General features: G+C 43.4%; 1 protein-coding gene across 5 annotated transcripts in view; it reads left to right on the top strand.

The window, feature by feature from the left end:
* Positions 1–429: 429 nt before the first annotated feature.
* Positions 430–16,099, top strand: part of HEXA (hexosaminidase subunit alpha) — a 34,159-nt gene continuing 18,489 nt past the window's right edge. Inside the window, exons 1-2 of one of the 5 annotated variants that reach the window (XM_027123533.1) lie at positions 528–631; positions 12,668–12,864. In XM_027123533.1, the coding sequence (XP_026979334.1) occupies positions 12,708–12,864 (157 nt within the window). In that variant the 5' untranslated portion in view covers positions 528–631; positions 12,668–12,707. Of the gene's footprint in view, positions 720–12,667; positions 12,865–16,099 lie in introns of all 5 variants that reach the window. The other 4 variants (XM_027123531.1, XR_003436456.1, XM_027123532.1 and 1 more) reach the window with 4 other exon arrangements.

Here is a 16,099-nt window from a genome sequence, read left to right as displayed (position 1 = left end):
AGGAGCTGTGCTTTTAAGCCTCCATTTTTTTGTTTAAGTTCCCTGGGCCTGGGCCGTCCTTTACCTCCCAGCAGGCCTCACGAGCCCTTATTCCGTGTTCACGATTCGGGAAACTTTCCTTTCTCGCTCGCCCACTCAGCCTCCCCACGTGGGGCTTCTACCCTCTGGTGCGCTTAAAGTTCTGTGACCGCAGGCTTGACACCTGCGGTGGTGCATTTAGTTACTGCTCCACCAGGCCCGTGAACCGCCTGCACCTGAACCATCACCGATACCCCGCCCCAACCACTGCACGCCACAGGAGCTCCCGGCTCACGCCGGGACTGCAGGGACTGGTAATCCGTCTTCCGGGGTCGCCGATGAAGAGCTGCCTCCGGTCACGTGACGCGCCTGTTATCACGCGGGGGCGGCTCACCTGACCAGGGTGTCACGTGGCCCGGCCCGCTGGGGGAGAGGAGACCGGCGGGCTATGGCAGGCTCCGCGCTCTGGTTTTCGCTGCTGCTGGCGGCAGCGTTCGCGGGGCGGGCGACGGCCCTGTGGCCATGGCCCCAGTACATCCAAACCTCCGAGCAGAGCTACGCCATCTTCCCGCACACCTTCCAATTCCAGTACCACGTCAGTTCGGCCGCGCAGGTAGGCTGCTCCGTCCTCGACGAGGCCTTCCAACGCTACCGTGACCTGCTCTTCGGTTCCGTGTCCTTCCACTTTCCCCAACCCATGGGTGAGTCGGACCTGTCCCGTCTCGTTCCCGGGCTCCGAGAGGGCCTTCCTTGGGACAACTCCCCCAGACCTCCTGAAACGCCATTCGACCAACCCTCTAGTCTATCCCAGTCCTCTAGCCTCCACTTCCACCTGCCCTTTTTCCCCAGCTGTCCTGTCAGCCTCCCCAAGGATTAGTCCCCCACCTCCATTCACTGAGCTGACTTCTGCGGCCAGGGCTTATCCGGAATCCTGTCCTCGGGCTATGTATTTCACCAAAAATGTCTGCTTTAGGACTGCAGTTCATTCAGGATAGCAAATTACTGAAAATACGGTGCCAGTAGACATCTGACCATGTTCAAGTGTCGAGGGTCCTAGTGAGGCTGTGACCAGGGCTGGGGAGAGGAGACCAGAGCTGACACTCAAAATTGGTTAAGACAAGAGAGATAAGCAAAATTACATAAAAGTATCTGACACATAACATATTAGGTAAATGTTTAAACTGTGAGAAAAATCATAGAACGCTTGCATAAGGAAATGTGTTTTGAGCAGCCACTTAAAGTGAGGTGGTGTATGTACAGAAATTGGCCAGGACGGAAAGGATGGTATTCGAGGAAGGAAGGCAGGCTTAGGCAGAAGCACAAAGGGTTATGATTGAGCTCAAAGTTCTTGGCTGGTGTGTGTAATGAGGGTGGGGTGGGGCTCGGGAGGGGTGAGGTTGGGGCGAGTGTGGGATTGAAATGAAGAGTCGGGAGTGCTTTGGATATGGGTTTCATCTGAAATAGCAGGGGCTGGTAGTTTTCTTTAAGGCAGCTACTGAAAATTGTGTTTGAGGATGGTTATTTCACAGCGAATAGAAGAGTAGACTCATGAATAGAGTCAGCAATGCAAAGAAATAAAATTCTAGCTTATGGGCTTAACATTTAGAATTCTCTCGAAACTCTCCTGGAATCTAGTTCTCTGGTTATGAGGTATAGGTGTTTATGGAGGGAAGCCATATTTATGGTTGAGCCGTATGGTAGTGTCATTTTTTCTGGCATTTTAAGTATGCTTAAATTACTTTCAAAAGTTGTCATATGAGGGACTTCCCTCGTGGTGCAGTGGTTAAGAATCCACCTGCCAATGCAGGGGATATGGGTTCGAGCCCTGGTCCAGGGAGATCCCACATGCCGCGGAGCAACTAAGCCCGTTCACCACAACTACTGAGCCTGTGCTCTAGAGCCCACGAGCCACAGCTACTGAGCCCGTGTGCCACAACTGCTGAAGCCCGCACGCCTAGAGCCTGTGCTCCGCAACAAGAGAATCCACCACGAGAAGCCCGCCCATCACAACGAAGATTAGCCCACGCTCACCACAACTAGAGAAAGGCCACACACAGCAATGAAGACCCAATGCAGCCAAGAAATATAATTAATTTTTAAAAAGATGTTGAAAAAGTGTTGTCATTTGATATGTAGAATTAAAAGTATTTAATCAAAAAAATGGCACTTAGAGTGTGACAGATGATTTAGGTAAAGAAATAGCATCAAAGGTAGTTCTTCACTAGTAAGATGCATTAGGCCAAGGAGGATAAAAGGTATGCTCTTGTGTCCATGGTCGATCACATACTTCTCTGAATCTTTCATGACAAGTAATAGAATGCTTCACATAAAACTGGCACTCAGAATATGTTTATTTTGGTATAGAAAAGTTAGGGACTGACTTAAATCTGTCACCTAATTGGTGGTTTGGTATCTGCCTATTCCAGTGCTGGGCACTCAGTGGTTACAGGAAAAATATATGACCCAGTCCCAAGCTTTGCAGTCCAACTGGGGAATATGAAGCAAAAGGATACAGTGTGTTTAAATTGCTTAACAGACACAGGGAACTATATTCAATATCCTGTAATAAACCATAATGGAAAAGAATATATGTATCGATACATATGTATAACTGAATCACTTTGCTATACACCAGAAACTAACACAACATTGTAAATCAAATATACTTTAAAATAAAAGGCTTAAAAGGTAATTAGAATGTTTACTAGTATTATATAAATTAGGATAATTCCTATACTTCTAAAAATTAAGTCTTTACCTGCATTGCTATAGGACTAGAGTTGAATCAAGAAAAGAGAAATAGGGAGGTTATGTGACAATGGTGTGCTGTAAATTCCCTAATGAAACAGATTTAGAGACAGACAAGAAACTAAATAAAATGTTTATTTCAATTTATTACCTCCCTGTAAATGAATTTGCTCTGTTAGTTGAGGGGTCTTATCCACTGACAGAATGAAAGGTGTTTTGGATGAACGTTACCAAAGATAGACAAGTAACTTCTTTCTCTGATGTTCCTCATATGGAGTCTTCTCTTTGGAATACAGGTTCCTGGAGAGGCTTTCAAATGACTTGAGCCATAATCCTATTTCTGCAAAAAGAAGGAAGAATCTGTGGAGGAAAACAACATCAACAAAGCCCAGACTGTAGTGTATTTCCCTATGGGGTTGATTTTAGTAAAGAAAACAACATATGCAAGTTAAAACTTAGCTAAAGCTTCTCCTCCAGATAACTTCCTTCCTTGTAGGCTTTGGGCCAGTGTCTTTCTTCTTCTTTTTTTTTTTTTAATATTTGAATTTTATTTTATTTATTTTTTATACAGCAGGTTCTTATGAGTTATCCATTTTATACACATTAGTGTATACATGTCAATCCCAGTCTCCCAATTCATCCCACCCCCACCACCACTTTCCGCCCTTGGTGTCCATACGTTTGTTCTCTACATCTGTATCTCTATTTCTGCCCTGCAAACCGGTTCATCTGTACCATTTTTCTAGGTTCCACATATATGCATTAATATACGATATTTGTTTTTCTGACTTACTTCACTCTCTATGACAGTCTCTAGATCCATCCACATATCTACAAATGACCCAATTTTGTTCCTTTTTATGGCTGAGTAATATTGCGCTGTATATATGTACCACATTATCTTTATCCATTTGTCTGTCGATGGGCATTTAGGTTGTTTCCATGACCTGGCTATTGTAAATAGTGCTGCAGTGAACATTGGGGTGCATGTGTCTTTTTGAATTATAGTTTTCTCTGGGTATATGCCCAGTAGTGGGATTGCTAGGTCGTATGGTAATTCTATTTTTAGTTTTTTAAGGAACCTCCATACTGTTCTCCATAGTGGCTGTATCAATTTACATTCCCATCAACAGTACAAGAGGGTTCCCTTTTCTCCACACCCTGTCCAGCATTTGTTGTTTGTAGATTTTCTGATGATGTCCATTCTGACTGGTGTGAGGTGATACCTCATTGTAGTTTTGATTTGCATTTCTCTAATAATTAGTGATGTTGAGCAGCTTTTCATGTGCTTCTTGGCCATCTGTATGTCTTTGGAGAAATGTCTTTTTAGGTCTTCTGCCCATTTTTGGATTGGGATGTTTGTTTTTTTAATATTGAGCTGCATGAGCTGTTTATGTATTTTGGGGATTAATCCTTTGTCCGTTGATTCGTTTGCAAATATTTTCTCCCATTCTGAGGGTTGTCTTTTTGTCTTGTTTGTAGTTTGCTTTGCAAAAGCTATTAAGTTTCATTAGGTCCCCTCTGTTTATTTTTGTTTTTATTTCCATTTCTCTAGGAGGTGGGTCAAAAAGGATCTTGCTGTGATTTATGTCAAAGAGTGTTCTTCCTGTGTTTTCCTCTAGGAGTTTTATAGTGTCTGGTCTTACATTTAGGTCTCTAATCCATTTTGAGGTTTTTTTGTGTGCATGGTTAGGGAGTGTTCTAATTTCATTCCTTTTTTTTTTTTTTAACGGTACGCGGGCCTCTCGCTGTTGTGACCTCTCCCGTTGCGGAGCACAGGCTCCGGATGCACAGGCTTAGCGGCCATGGCTCATGGGCCCAGCCGCTCCGCGGCATATGGGATCTTCCTGGACCGGGACATGAACCTGCGTCCCCTGCATCGGCAGGCAGACTCTCAACCACTGCGCCACCAGGGAAGCCCTAATTTCATTCTTTTACATGTAGCTGTCTAGTTTTCCCACCATCACTTATTGAAGAGACTGTCTTTTCTCCATTGTATATCCTTGCCTCCTTTGTCACAGATTAGTCAACCATAGGTGCGTGGGTTTATCTCTGGGCTTTCTATCCTGTTCCATTGATCTATATTTCTCTTTTTGTGCCAGTACCATATTGTCTTGATTACTGTAGCTTTGTAGTATATTCTGAAGTCAGGGAGTCTGATTCCTCCAGCTCCGTTTTTTTCCCTCAAGACTGCTTTGGCTATTTGGGGTCTTTGGTGTCTCCATACAAATTTTAAGATTTTTTGTTCTAGTTCTGTAAAAAATGCCATTGGTAATTTGATAGGGATTGCATTGAATCTGTAGGTTGCTTTGGGTAGAAAAGTCATTTTCACAATGTTGATTCTTCCAATCCAAGAACATGGTATATCTCTCCATTTGTTTGTGTCATCTTTGATTTCTTTCCTCAGTGTCTTATAGTTTTCTGAGTACAGGTCTTTTACCTCCTTAGGTAGGTTTATTCCTAGGTATTTTATTCTTTTTGTTGCAGTGGTGAATGGGATTATTACCTTAATTTCTCTTTCTGATATTTCATTGTTAGTGTATAGGAATGCAAGAGATTTCTGTGCATTAATTTTGTATCCTGCAACTTTACCAAATTCATTGATAAGCTCTAGTAGTTTTCTCGTGGCATCTTTAGGATTCTCTATGTATAGTATCATGTCATCTGCACACAGTGACAGTTTTACTTCTTTTCCAATTTGTATTCTTTTATTTCTTTTTCTTCTCTGATTGCCGTGGCTAGGACTTCCAAAACTATGTTGAAAATAGTGGCGAGAGTGGACATCCTTGTCTTGTTCCTGATCTTTGAGGAAATGCTGTCAGTTTTTCACCATTGAGAATGATGTTTGCTGTGGGTGTGTCGTATATGGCCTTCATTATGTTGAGGTAGGTTGCTTCTCTGCCCACTTTCCGAAGAGTTTTTATCATAAATGGGTGTTGAATTTTGTCAAAAGCTTTTTCTGCATCTATTGAGATGATCATATGGTTTTTATTCTTCAATTTGTTAATATGGTGTATCACATTGATTGATTTGCCTATACTGAAGAATCCTTGCATCCCTGGGATAAATCCCATTTGATCATGGTGTATGATCCTTTTAATGTGTTGTTGGATTCTGTTTGCTAATATTTTGTTGAGGATTTCTACATCTATATTCATCAGTGATATTGGTCTGTAATTTTCTTCTTTTGTAGTATCTTTGTCTGGTTTTGGTATCAGGGTGATGGTGGCCTCAAAGAATGAGTTTGGGAGTGTTCCTTCCTCTACAATTTTTGGGAAGACTTTGAGAAGGATGGGTGTTAGCTCTTCTGTAGATGTTTGATAGAATTCACCTGTGAAGCCACCTTGTTCTGGACTTTTCTTTGTTGGAAGATTTTTAATCACAGTTTCAATTTCATTACTTGTAATTGGTCTGTTCATATTTTCTATTTCTTCCTGGTTCAGTCTTGAAAGGCTATACCTTTCTACAAATTTGTCCATTTCTTCCAGGTTGTCCATTTTATTAGCATAGAGTGGCTTGTAGTAGTTCCTTAGGATGCTTTGTGTTTCTACGGTGTCTGTTGTAATTTCTCCTTTTTCTTTTTTTTTTTTTTTTGCGGTATGCGGGCCTCTTCACTGTTGCAGCCTCTCCCGTTGCGGAGACAGGCTCTGGATGCACAGGCTCAGCGGCCATGGCTCATGGGCCCAGCCGCTCTGGGGCATGTGGGATCTTCCCGAACCGGGGCATGAACCCGTGTCCCCTGCATCGGCAGGTGGACTCTCAACCACTGCGCCACCAGGGAAGCCCCTCTCCATTTTCATTTTTAATTTTATTGATTTGAGTCCTCTCCCTCTTGATGAGTCTGGCTAATGGTTTATCAATTTTGTTTATCTTCTCAAAGAACCAGCTTGTAGTTTTATTGATCTTTGCTATTGTTTTCTTTGTTTCTATTTCATTTCTTTCTGCTCTGATCTTTATGATTTCTTCTGCTAACTTTGGGTTTTGTTTGTTTTTCTTTCTCTAGTTCCTTTAGGTGTCAGGTTGGATTGTTTATTTGAGATTTTTCTTGTTTCTTGAGGTAGGCTTGTATAGCTATAAACTTCCCTCTTAGAACTGCTTTTGCTGCATCCCATAGGTTTTGGATCGTTGTGTTTTCATTGTCATTTGTCTCTAGGTATTTTTTGATTTCCTCTTTGATTTCTTCAGTGATCTCTTGGTTATTTAGTAACGTATTATTTAGCCTCCATGTGTTTGTGTTTTTTAAGATTTTTTCCCTGTAACTGATTTCTAATCTCATAGCGTTGTGGTCAGAAAAGATGCTTGAAATGATTTCAGTTTTCTTAAATTTACTGAGGCTTGATTTGTGACCCAAGATGTGATCTATCCTGGAGAATGTTCCATGTGCACTTGAGAAGAAAGTGTAATCTGCTGTTTTTGGATGGAATGTCCTATAAATATCAATTAAATCTATCTGGTCTATTGTGTCATTTAAAGATTGTGTTTCCTTATTAATTTTGTTTGGATGATCTGTCCGTTGGTGTAAGTGAGCTGTTAAAGTCCCCCACTATTATCATGTTACTGTCAATTTCCTCTTTTATAGCTGTTAGCAGTTGCCTTATGTTTTGAGGTGCTCCTTGTTGGGTGCATATATATTTATGATTGTTATATCTTCTTCTCAGATTGATCCCTTGATCATTACATAGTGTCCTTCCTTTTCTCTTGTAACATTCTTTATTTTAAAGTCTATTTTATCTGATATGAGTATTGCTACTCCAGCTTTCTTTTTTTTTCTGATTTATTTATTTTTAATTTTTGGCTGCATTGGGTCTTTGTTGTTGTGCACAGGCTTTTCTCTGGTTGCAGCAAGCAGGGGCTACTCTTCGTTGTGGTGTGCAGGCTTCTCATTGTGGTGGCTTCTTTTGTTGTGGAGTACGGGCTCTAGGCGCATGGGCTTCAGTAGTTGTGGCATGCAGGCTCAGTAGCTGTTTCTCGTGGGCTGTAGAGCGCAGGCTCAGTAGTTGTGGAGCACAGGCTTAGTTGCTCCACGGTATGTGGGATCTTCCTGGGCCAGGGCTCGAACCCATGTCCCCATCATTGGCAGGCGGATTCTTAACCACTGTGCCACCAGGGAAGCCCCTCCAGCTTTCTTTTGATTTCCATTTGCATGGAATATCTTTTTCCATCCCCTCACTTTCAGTCTGTATGTATCCCTAGGCCTGAAGTAGGTCTCTTGTAGACAGCGTATATATGGGTCTTGTTTTTGTATCCATTCAGCGAGCCTGTGTCTTTTGGTTGGAGCATTTAATCCATTCACGTTTAAGGTAATTATCGATATGTATGTTTCTATGGCCATTTTCTTAATTGTTTTGGGTTTGTTTTTGTAGGTCCTTTTCTTCTCTTGTGTTTCCCACTTAGAGAAGTCCCTTTAGCATTTGTTGTAGAGCTGGTTTGGTGGTGCTGAATTCCCTTAGCTTTTGCCTGTCTGTAAAGTCTTTGATTTCTCCATCGAATCTGAATGAGATCCTTGCTGGGTAGTGTAATCTTGGTTGTAGGTTCTTCCCTTTCATCACTTTAAATATATTGTGCCACTCCCTTCTGGCTTGTAGAGTTTCTGCTGAGAAATCACCTGTTAACCTTATGGGAGTTCCTCTGTATATTATTTGTCATTTTTCCCTTGTTGCTTTTCATAATTGTTCTTTGTCTTTAATTTTTGTCACTTTGATTACTATGTGTCTTGGCGTGTTTCTCCTTTGGTTTATCCTGCCTGGGACTGTCTGCGCTTCCTGGACTTGGGTGGCTATTTCCTTTCCCATGTTAGGGGAGTTTTCAACTATAATCTCTTCAAATATTTTCTTGGGCCATTTCTCTCTCTCTTCTCCTTCTGGGACCCCTATAATGCGAATGTTGTTGTGTATAATGTTGTCCCAGAGGTCTCTTAGGCTGTCTTTTTTTTTGTTTTTTTTTGTGGTACGCGGGCCTCTCACTGTTGTGACCACTCCTGTTGCGGAGCACAGTCTCCAGACGTGCAGGCTCAGCGGCCATGGCTCACTGGCTCAGCCGCTCCTCAGCATGTGGGATCTTCCCAGACCAGGGCACGAACCCGTGTCCCCTGCATTGGCAGGCGGACTCTCAACCACTGCGCCACCAGGGAAGCCCTGTCTTCATTTTTTTTTCATTCTTTTTTCTTTATTCTGTTCCATGGCAGTGAATTCTACCATTTTGTCTTCCAGGTCACTTATCCATTCTTCTGCCTCACTTATTCTGCTACTGATTCCTTCTAGTGTATTTTTCATTTTAGTTATTGTATTGCTCATCTCTGTTTGTTTGTTCTTAATTCTTCTAGGTCTTTATTAAACATTTGTTGCATCTTCTTGATTTTGCCTCCATTCTTTTTCCGAGTTCCTGGATCATCTTCACTATCATTATTCTGAATTCTTTTTCTGGAAGGTTGCCTATCTGCACTTCATTTAGTTGTTTTCTGGGGTTTTATCTTGTTCCTTCATCTGGTAAATAGCCCTCTGCCTTTTCATTTTGTCTATCTTTCTGTGAATGTGGTTTTCCTTCCACAGGCAGCAGAATTGTAGTTCTTCTTGCTTCTGCTGTCTGCCCTCTGGTGGATGAGGCTATCTAAGAGGCTTGTGCAAGCTTCCTGATGGGAGGGACTGGTGGTGGGTAGAGCTGGGTGTTGCTCTTGTGGGCAGAGCTCAGTAAAACTTTAATCTGCTTGTCTGCTGATTGGTGGGGCTGGGTTCCCTCCCTGTTGGTTCTTTGGCCTGAGGCAGCCCAACATTGGAGCCTGCCCAGCTCTTTGGTGGGGCTAATGGCAGACTCTGGGAGGGCTCACACCAAGGAGTACTTCCCAGAACTTCTGCTGCCAGTGTCCTTGTCCCCATGGTGATCCACAGCCACCCCCCGCCTCTGCAGGAGACCCTCCAACACTAGCAAGTAGGTCTGGTTCAGTCTCCTATGGGGTCACTGCTCCTTCCCTTGGGTCCTGATGTGCACACTGCTTTGTGTGTGCCCTCCAAGAGTGGAGTCTCTGTTTCCCCCAGTCCTGTTGAAGTCCTGCAGTCAAGTCCCGCTAGCCTTCAAAGTCTGATTCTCTAGGAATTCCTCCTCCGGTTGCCAGACCCCCAAGTTGGGCAGGCTGACATGGGACCCAGAACCTTCACTACAGTGGGTGGACTTCTGTGGTATAAGTGTTCTCCAGTTTGTGAGTCACCCACCCAGCAGTTACAGGATTTGATTTTATTGTGATTGTGCCCCTCCTACCATCTCATTGTGGCTTCTCCTTTGTCTTTGGATGTGGGGTATCTTTTTTGGTGAGTTCCAGTGTCTTCCTGTTGATGATTGTTCAGCAGTTAGTTGTGATTCTGGTGCTCTCGCTAGAGGGAGTGAGTGCACGTCCTTCTACTCTGCCATCTTGAACGAATCTCTCCTCCAGTGTCTGTTTTATTTATTTATTTATTTTTTTGGCTGTGTTGGGTCTTTGTTGCTGCACATGGGCTTTCTGTAGTTGCTGTGAGCAGGGGCTACTCTTTGTTGCAGTGCGTGGGCTTCTCATTGCAGTGGCTTCTCTTTTTGCGGAGCATGGGCTGTAGGCACGCGGGCTTCAGTAGTTGTGGTGCATGGGCCTAGTTGCTCCACAGCATGTGGGATCTTCCCGGACCAGGGCCCAAACCCGTGTCCTCTGCATTGGCAGGCGGATTCTTAACCCCTGTGCCACCAGGGAAGTCCCATGGGCCAGTGTCTTTTCTTTTTTTTTTCCTTTTCTTTTTGGCCGCATTGGGTCTTCATTGTGGCGTGCGGGCTTTCTCTAGTTGCAGCAAGCGGGGGCTACTCCTCATTGTGGTGTGCGGGCTTCTCATTGCGGTGGCTTCTCTTGTTGCAGAGCACGGGCTGTAGGCCCATGGGGTTCAGTAGCTGTGGCACATGGGCTCAGTAGTTGTGGCTCACGGGCTCTAGAGCACAGGCTCAGTAGTTGTGGCGCCCGGGCTTAGTTGCTCTGCGGCATGTGGGATCTTCCCGAACCAGGGCTCGAAGCCGTGTCCTCTGCATTGGCAGGCGGATTCTTAACCACTGCACCACCAGGGAAGTCCCATGGGCCAGTGTCTTTCTTAATTCAGCACAGCTTCTGGTTTTGATCTGATCCTGGAACTCAGTGAAGTTCATACTTAACATTTTCTAAAAAACAAGTCTAGTGTTGAGGTTCAGTTCCATTCTGAGTTTTCCTCCAAGGGTTAGCTGTAGTCATTAACTGTAAATGATTTGTGGAAGTGTTTAGTATTTGCTACCTGTTTTGTAATTGACAGGTGTGTCTGCCAACTGGAGGGTGTGTGTTGCATGTTGTTAAACCTGTTAAATGGAATTATTTTAGATATTTGAATAAGCCTAGTTCTCTGTTTTGATTATTAAGCCACATCATGTTTGCAAATCAAAGATCTGATTATTTGGGATTGCACCCAACTCATGTTGCCCCAGATACTTTTTGGGGTGCTTGATGGAGTTGATAAAGCCCAGGTAAAGTGACTAAATCTGATTATGTCATATGACTGCATTCTTCTTTGCTTTTCCTGAAACTAGTTGATTGAATCCATAGTCCTTAATGGTTATTATAAAGTTCCAATCCTGTTCTGATGTTCACACGCACATCCATATGAGTTACTTAGGATGCCATTGTCCCTGAACAAAATAATTCCCACCACCCTTCCCCAGCCCTTTTATTCTAGAATGGAAGGAAGATTATTGTATGAGTATCTGTATCCTTCTGCAGCCATTATCAATATTTGATTTGCTCATCCTCAGATATTAAGTGACCAAGTTAATAAGTGGCATAATTCATTATAATTTGAATCTCCTAAAATACCTCCTTTGGCCATTCCTTCTATACTTACGCCCGGAACATAGTAGATACTTAATTATTTGTTGGATATATTAAAATTAACTTAAAAGGGCTGCTTTGTATAAAAGTTTGTAAAAATGCGTCATGGTTTTTGTTTATTTCTAAGATCATCAAAAAGGAGATGATTTGCAGGTTTCATTTAGAATTGATTGTCTTTCCTTTCAAGTTTCAAATTTGGAATATTAGCATGTGACTCCACGGAAAGGAGGATCACACTATGCTGTGGTCCTAACTCAAGCTGCCCTTAACCCATCACAGAATTGGAGGTGCATTGGAAATGCGTCTAGAGAGTGTAGGAAGAAAACCGATAAGGGGCAGACTGGCTGGGGAGAAGAGTAATGCTGATTAGTTTTCTCCGCTCTAATTGGACTAGTGGCTGTGTACACTTTAACCTTTCCCATGACAAGGGCAAGGCATAGTCCTGCAGAAGCCTTACATATATTGTCTTAAAAGCAAAGAGGAAGAATACAATGCAGGAAGAGAGTTTTGGAGTAGAATTATTTTTCTTGTGAAGGGGTATGCGGAGGATGGAGGGATACGTAAAGAGGAAAAATACAGTGATTTGGGAAGAATAGGTTGCAGGAGCATCGTTTTTAGTGAGGGGCAAAATAATTGTGTTCCATTTTGAATTCCTGGGCCTAGATTAGCTAGGCCTGCAGTCCTCAACCAGCCTCTCTTCTCACCGCTGAACCCAAGAAGCTCAGCTTGGTCAAGATGTGTGTGGGTAGTCTGGGCCTGGTTTATGAAAAATTCCAGTCTTATTTCCTTGATCTATCGTTGCTTCCCCCTCACCCTGCTTGAAGACCTATCTCAGTAGAGGACTCAGGGTCTGAAACATGATTTATTCAGGAGTCAGCCAGAGAATGTTTATTAATCACTTCTTTAACTATGTGCCCTTGGCAAATCGCCTAACTTGCAAGCACCTACTGCTGCTTTTTTTTTTTTTTTTACGTGCCTACATTCCAAGCATTTCTGAGGATAACAAGGAGATAATGATGAGTGTTTTTACAAACTTTGCAGGAGGATACACAGCAGAAGGAAGAACTTGGTGATTTTAAAAATGAAACAAAATACAAATAAAACGTCTAAGCCCCAGAGCTGCCCTTCCTCCCATCTCCTTCCACTCCACTTCCTCACCTCCACACAGGAGAGTGAAGCAGGGCAGCTTTTTCCAGTTGATACCTTCTTTTTTGATTCGTTTTTGTTTTTAACAGCAGGTGTGGGATTTTTTTTTTTCTCCTTATAGCTACTCAGTCTTTCTGGGGCATGTTGTCGATTCCTTAGCCTGTTGAAGGCATAAACCTCAGTCCTTTTCCTAATGATTTGTCAACTGAAATAAAAATGCACAACGTGAGAGCTGTGAGTTTCAGTTTTATTTGGGGACTTACTGAGGACTGAAGCCCAGGAGACAGCCTCTCTAATAGCTCTGAGGAACTGCTCCAAAGGGGTAGCCGGGGAGGTCAGCAGGCATATATGTGATTTTGGAGAAAGGGGTACATGCAGTCAAGCACACATCTCGGTAGAAGGTTGCTGTTGGTCATGAGGAACAGATATCTTAATGATTTTAGTGCTTTTCTAAGTGTGGAAAGATGCAAGAAATTGGATTTATAAAATTTTCTCCTGAAAATATCTAACTATCTGAAGCCGTGTTCTGCCAGTTTTCCCAGAGCCCAGAGTGCCTCATTCCTGATCTCTGCTCTGAACTCCTGTCAGGGTGTGTTGAAGGTCAGCAACTGCATTGGCTAATCACCCAATTCTTGTAGAGCTGGATGGTGAGTGACATTCTTCAGGTAACAATTATACAGAAGGAAAGGAGTTTTGCTGCCCAACCAATACTTTTAGAAATGAAAGAGGTTACTCTTACGTTTCTGCATTTTCCAAAATTTCTTCTGCTGGCCCTAGAAACAAGTGACAAGATTAGAGTCAATGTGCATCACCTAGAGGTGTAACCAATCGGATGAGAAGCTTTCTCCCACCTTTGTGGGGCCACTGAACACAAGGTCAGCCGTATAATTGTTACCTAAAGAATGTCACTCGCCATCCAGCTCTACAAGGATTGGGTGATTAGCCACTGCAGTCGCTGACCTTCTCAACACACCCTGATAGGAGTTCAGAGCAGAGATCTGGAATGAGGCATTCTGTGCTCTGAGAAAACGAGGAGGTTGGGTCTGTAGAGGTGAGAGGTGAGAGGTGTATATGTGAAGGATTTTCTATGATCTTCCTCAAGGCTTATGGTTCTGTAATCTGTTGTAATAGAGAAATGGGTTTGCTTTTCTTCTCTATCCCTGGTTGTAGTGAATAAGACCTTTTACTGGGTCAGGAACTTCTCTCTTTTATTTCCCCTGCATCCGTTTTAAGCTGCTGTTATTGCTTAAGCTCTCTGGCCATGCACTCAACCCTGATCTCTAGCCAGCAGTGGGGTGCTATCGCTGTATCCACATCTTGAGGTTGGCTGCGGCTTGGGTCTGGTGTGGAGCTCTCTCCTCTGGAAGTGTATGCTCAGATGGCAGGGTGCTTGTCAGCTCGGGTGTCAGTAAGTAGCCTCCCTTTCTTTTGTAAAGCTTTGGGTTGGGAGCAAGGGAGATGGCTCACCAGGTACACTGTGTCCTGGATGAAAAGTTTAACTGCTGTCCTATTCAACTTTGTCCTGGTAGTAAGTAGTAACTAGGAACCCACATTTGTGGCTTTGGTCTTTTGACTAGGGCCACAATCCTAGTATGAGGAAGATTCAGAGTTCCAAGCCCATGTCCCTTTTATATGTTGGAGTGTCAGCCTGTTTGCCATACAGGGTGGCATCACACAGGAGTGGAGCCCTCAGGCTTCTGTAAGAAGCTCATGAAAAGCCCTCAGGGAAGCTGCTCTTATGGTGTGGTTATCCCACAAGGCACCCTGCCCCTGGGCTCCTCCAGCCAAGTGGCAAACATGACTTTTTAAGAAAAGGGAAGCAGGACTTCCCTGGGGCGCAGTGGTTAAGAATCTGCCTGCCAAAGCAGGGGACACAGGTTCGAGCCCTGGTCCGGGAAGATCCCACATGCCATGGAGCAACTAAGCCCACGCGCCACAACTACCGAGCCTGTGCTCTAGAGCCCGCAAGCCACAACTACTGAGCCCACGCGCCTAGAGCCCATGCTCTGCAACAAGAGAAGCCACCGCAATGAGAAGCCCGCACACTGCAACAGAGTGGCCCCCGCTCGCCACAACTAGAGAAAGCCCGTGCGCAGCAACGAACACCCAACCAACCAATCAATCAATCAATCAATCAATCAATAAATAAATAAATAAAGTGCAAAGGGGCTTCCCTGGTGGTGCAGTGGTTGAGAGTCCGCCTGCCGAGGCAGGGGACACGGGTTCGTGCCCCGGTCCTGGAAGATCCCACATGCCACGGAGTGGCTGGGCCCGTGAGCCATGGCCGCTGAGCCTGCGTGTCCGGAGCCTGTGCTCCGCAACGGGAGAGGCCACAATAGTGAGAGGCCCGCGTACTGCAGAAAAAAAAAAAAAGTGCAAAGACAAATGAACTTATCTACAAAACAGAAACAGACTCATAGACATAGAGAACAGACCTGTGGTTACCAATTGGGGTGGGTGGAGAGAGGGATGGACTGGGAGTTTGGGATTAGTAGATGCAAACTATTACATATGTTTGGATATTACATATGGAATGGATAAACAAGGTTCTACTGTATAGCACAGGGAACTATATCCAATCTCTTGGGATAAACCATAATGGGAAAGAATGTAAAAAAAAGAATGTACATATATATATGTGTATAACTGAGTCATTTTGATGTACAGCAGAAATTAGCACATTGTAAATCAACTGTACTTCAATTAAAAAAATGTTTCTGTTGGAAAAAAAAAGTACAAAGAATATGACCAGTAAAGACAAAGCAATGCTCAAATTCAATCATTATTAAAGAAATACAAATTAAAACAATGCTGTATTTCTTTATCAATCAGGCTGGCACAGATGAAAAAGAAGTGATGTAGTCTAGTTTTGGAAGGACGAAAAGATGGGCCCATATATTTTGGCTCAGATAAACTAGTACAGTAATTTGGAAGAGTAATTGGCAGCATCAAAACTAAAAACTTTAATATTTTTGGCCTAGAATTTCCATCTCTAGGAATTTTCCTACCAAAATCTCTCACAACTGCTTTAACAAAGAATATATATATGAATATTTACTAGAGCATTGTTTATAATATTGAAAACTTAGAAGCATTCCCAAATGTCCACAAAGAGAAAGAAGTTAGGATTTTCACCTTTTTTTTTTAAATAAATTTATTTATTTATTTATTTTTATTTTTGGCTGTATTGGGTCTTCGTTGCTGTGCATGGGCTTTCTCTAGTTGCGGTGAGTGGGGGCTACTCTTCGTTGCGGTGCGCGGGCTTCTCATTGTCGTAGCTTCTCTAGCTGCGGAGCACGGGCTCTAGGCACGCGGGCTTCAGTAGTT

This window comes from Aethalodelphis obliquidens, unplaced genomic scaffold, assembly GCF_003676395.1.
Source record: "Aethalodelphis obliquidens isolate GAN/ISIS:26980383/991018 unplaced genomic scaffold, ASM367639v1 scaffold26, whole genome shotgun sequence".
In the NCBI taxonomy this organism is placed as follows: domain Eukaryota; kingdom Metazoa; phylum Chordata; class Mammalia; order Artiodactyla; family Delphinidae; genus Aethalodelphis; species Aethalodelphis obliquidens.
The sequence above is the reverse complement of the archived record's forward strand: the minus strand, read 5'-3'. Positions and strand labels throughout refer to the sequence as shown.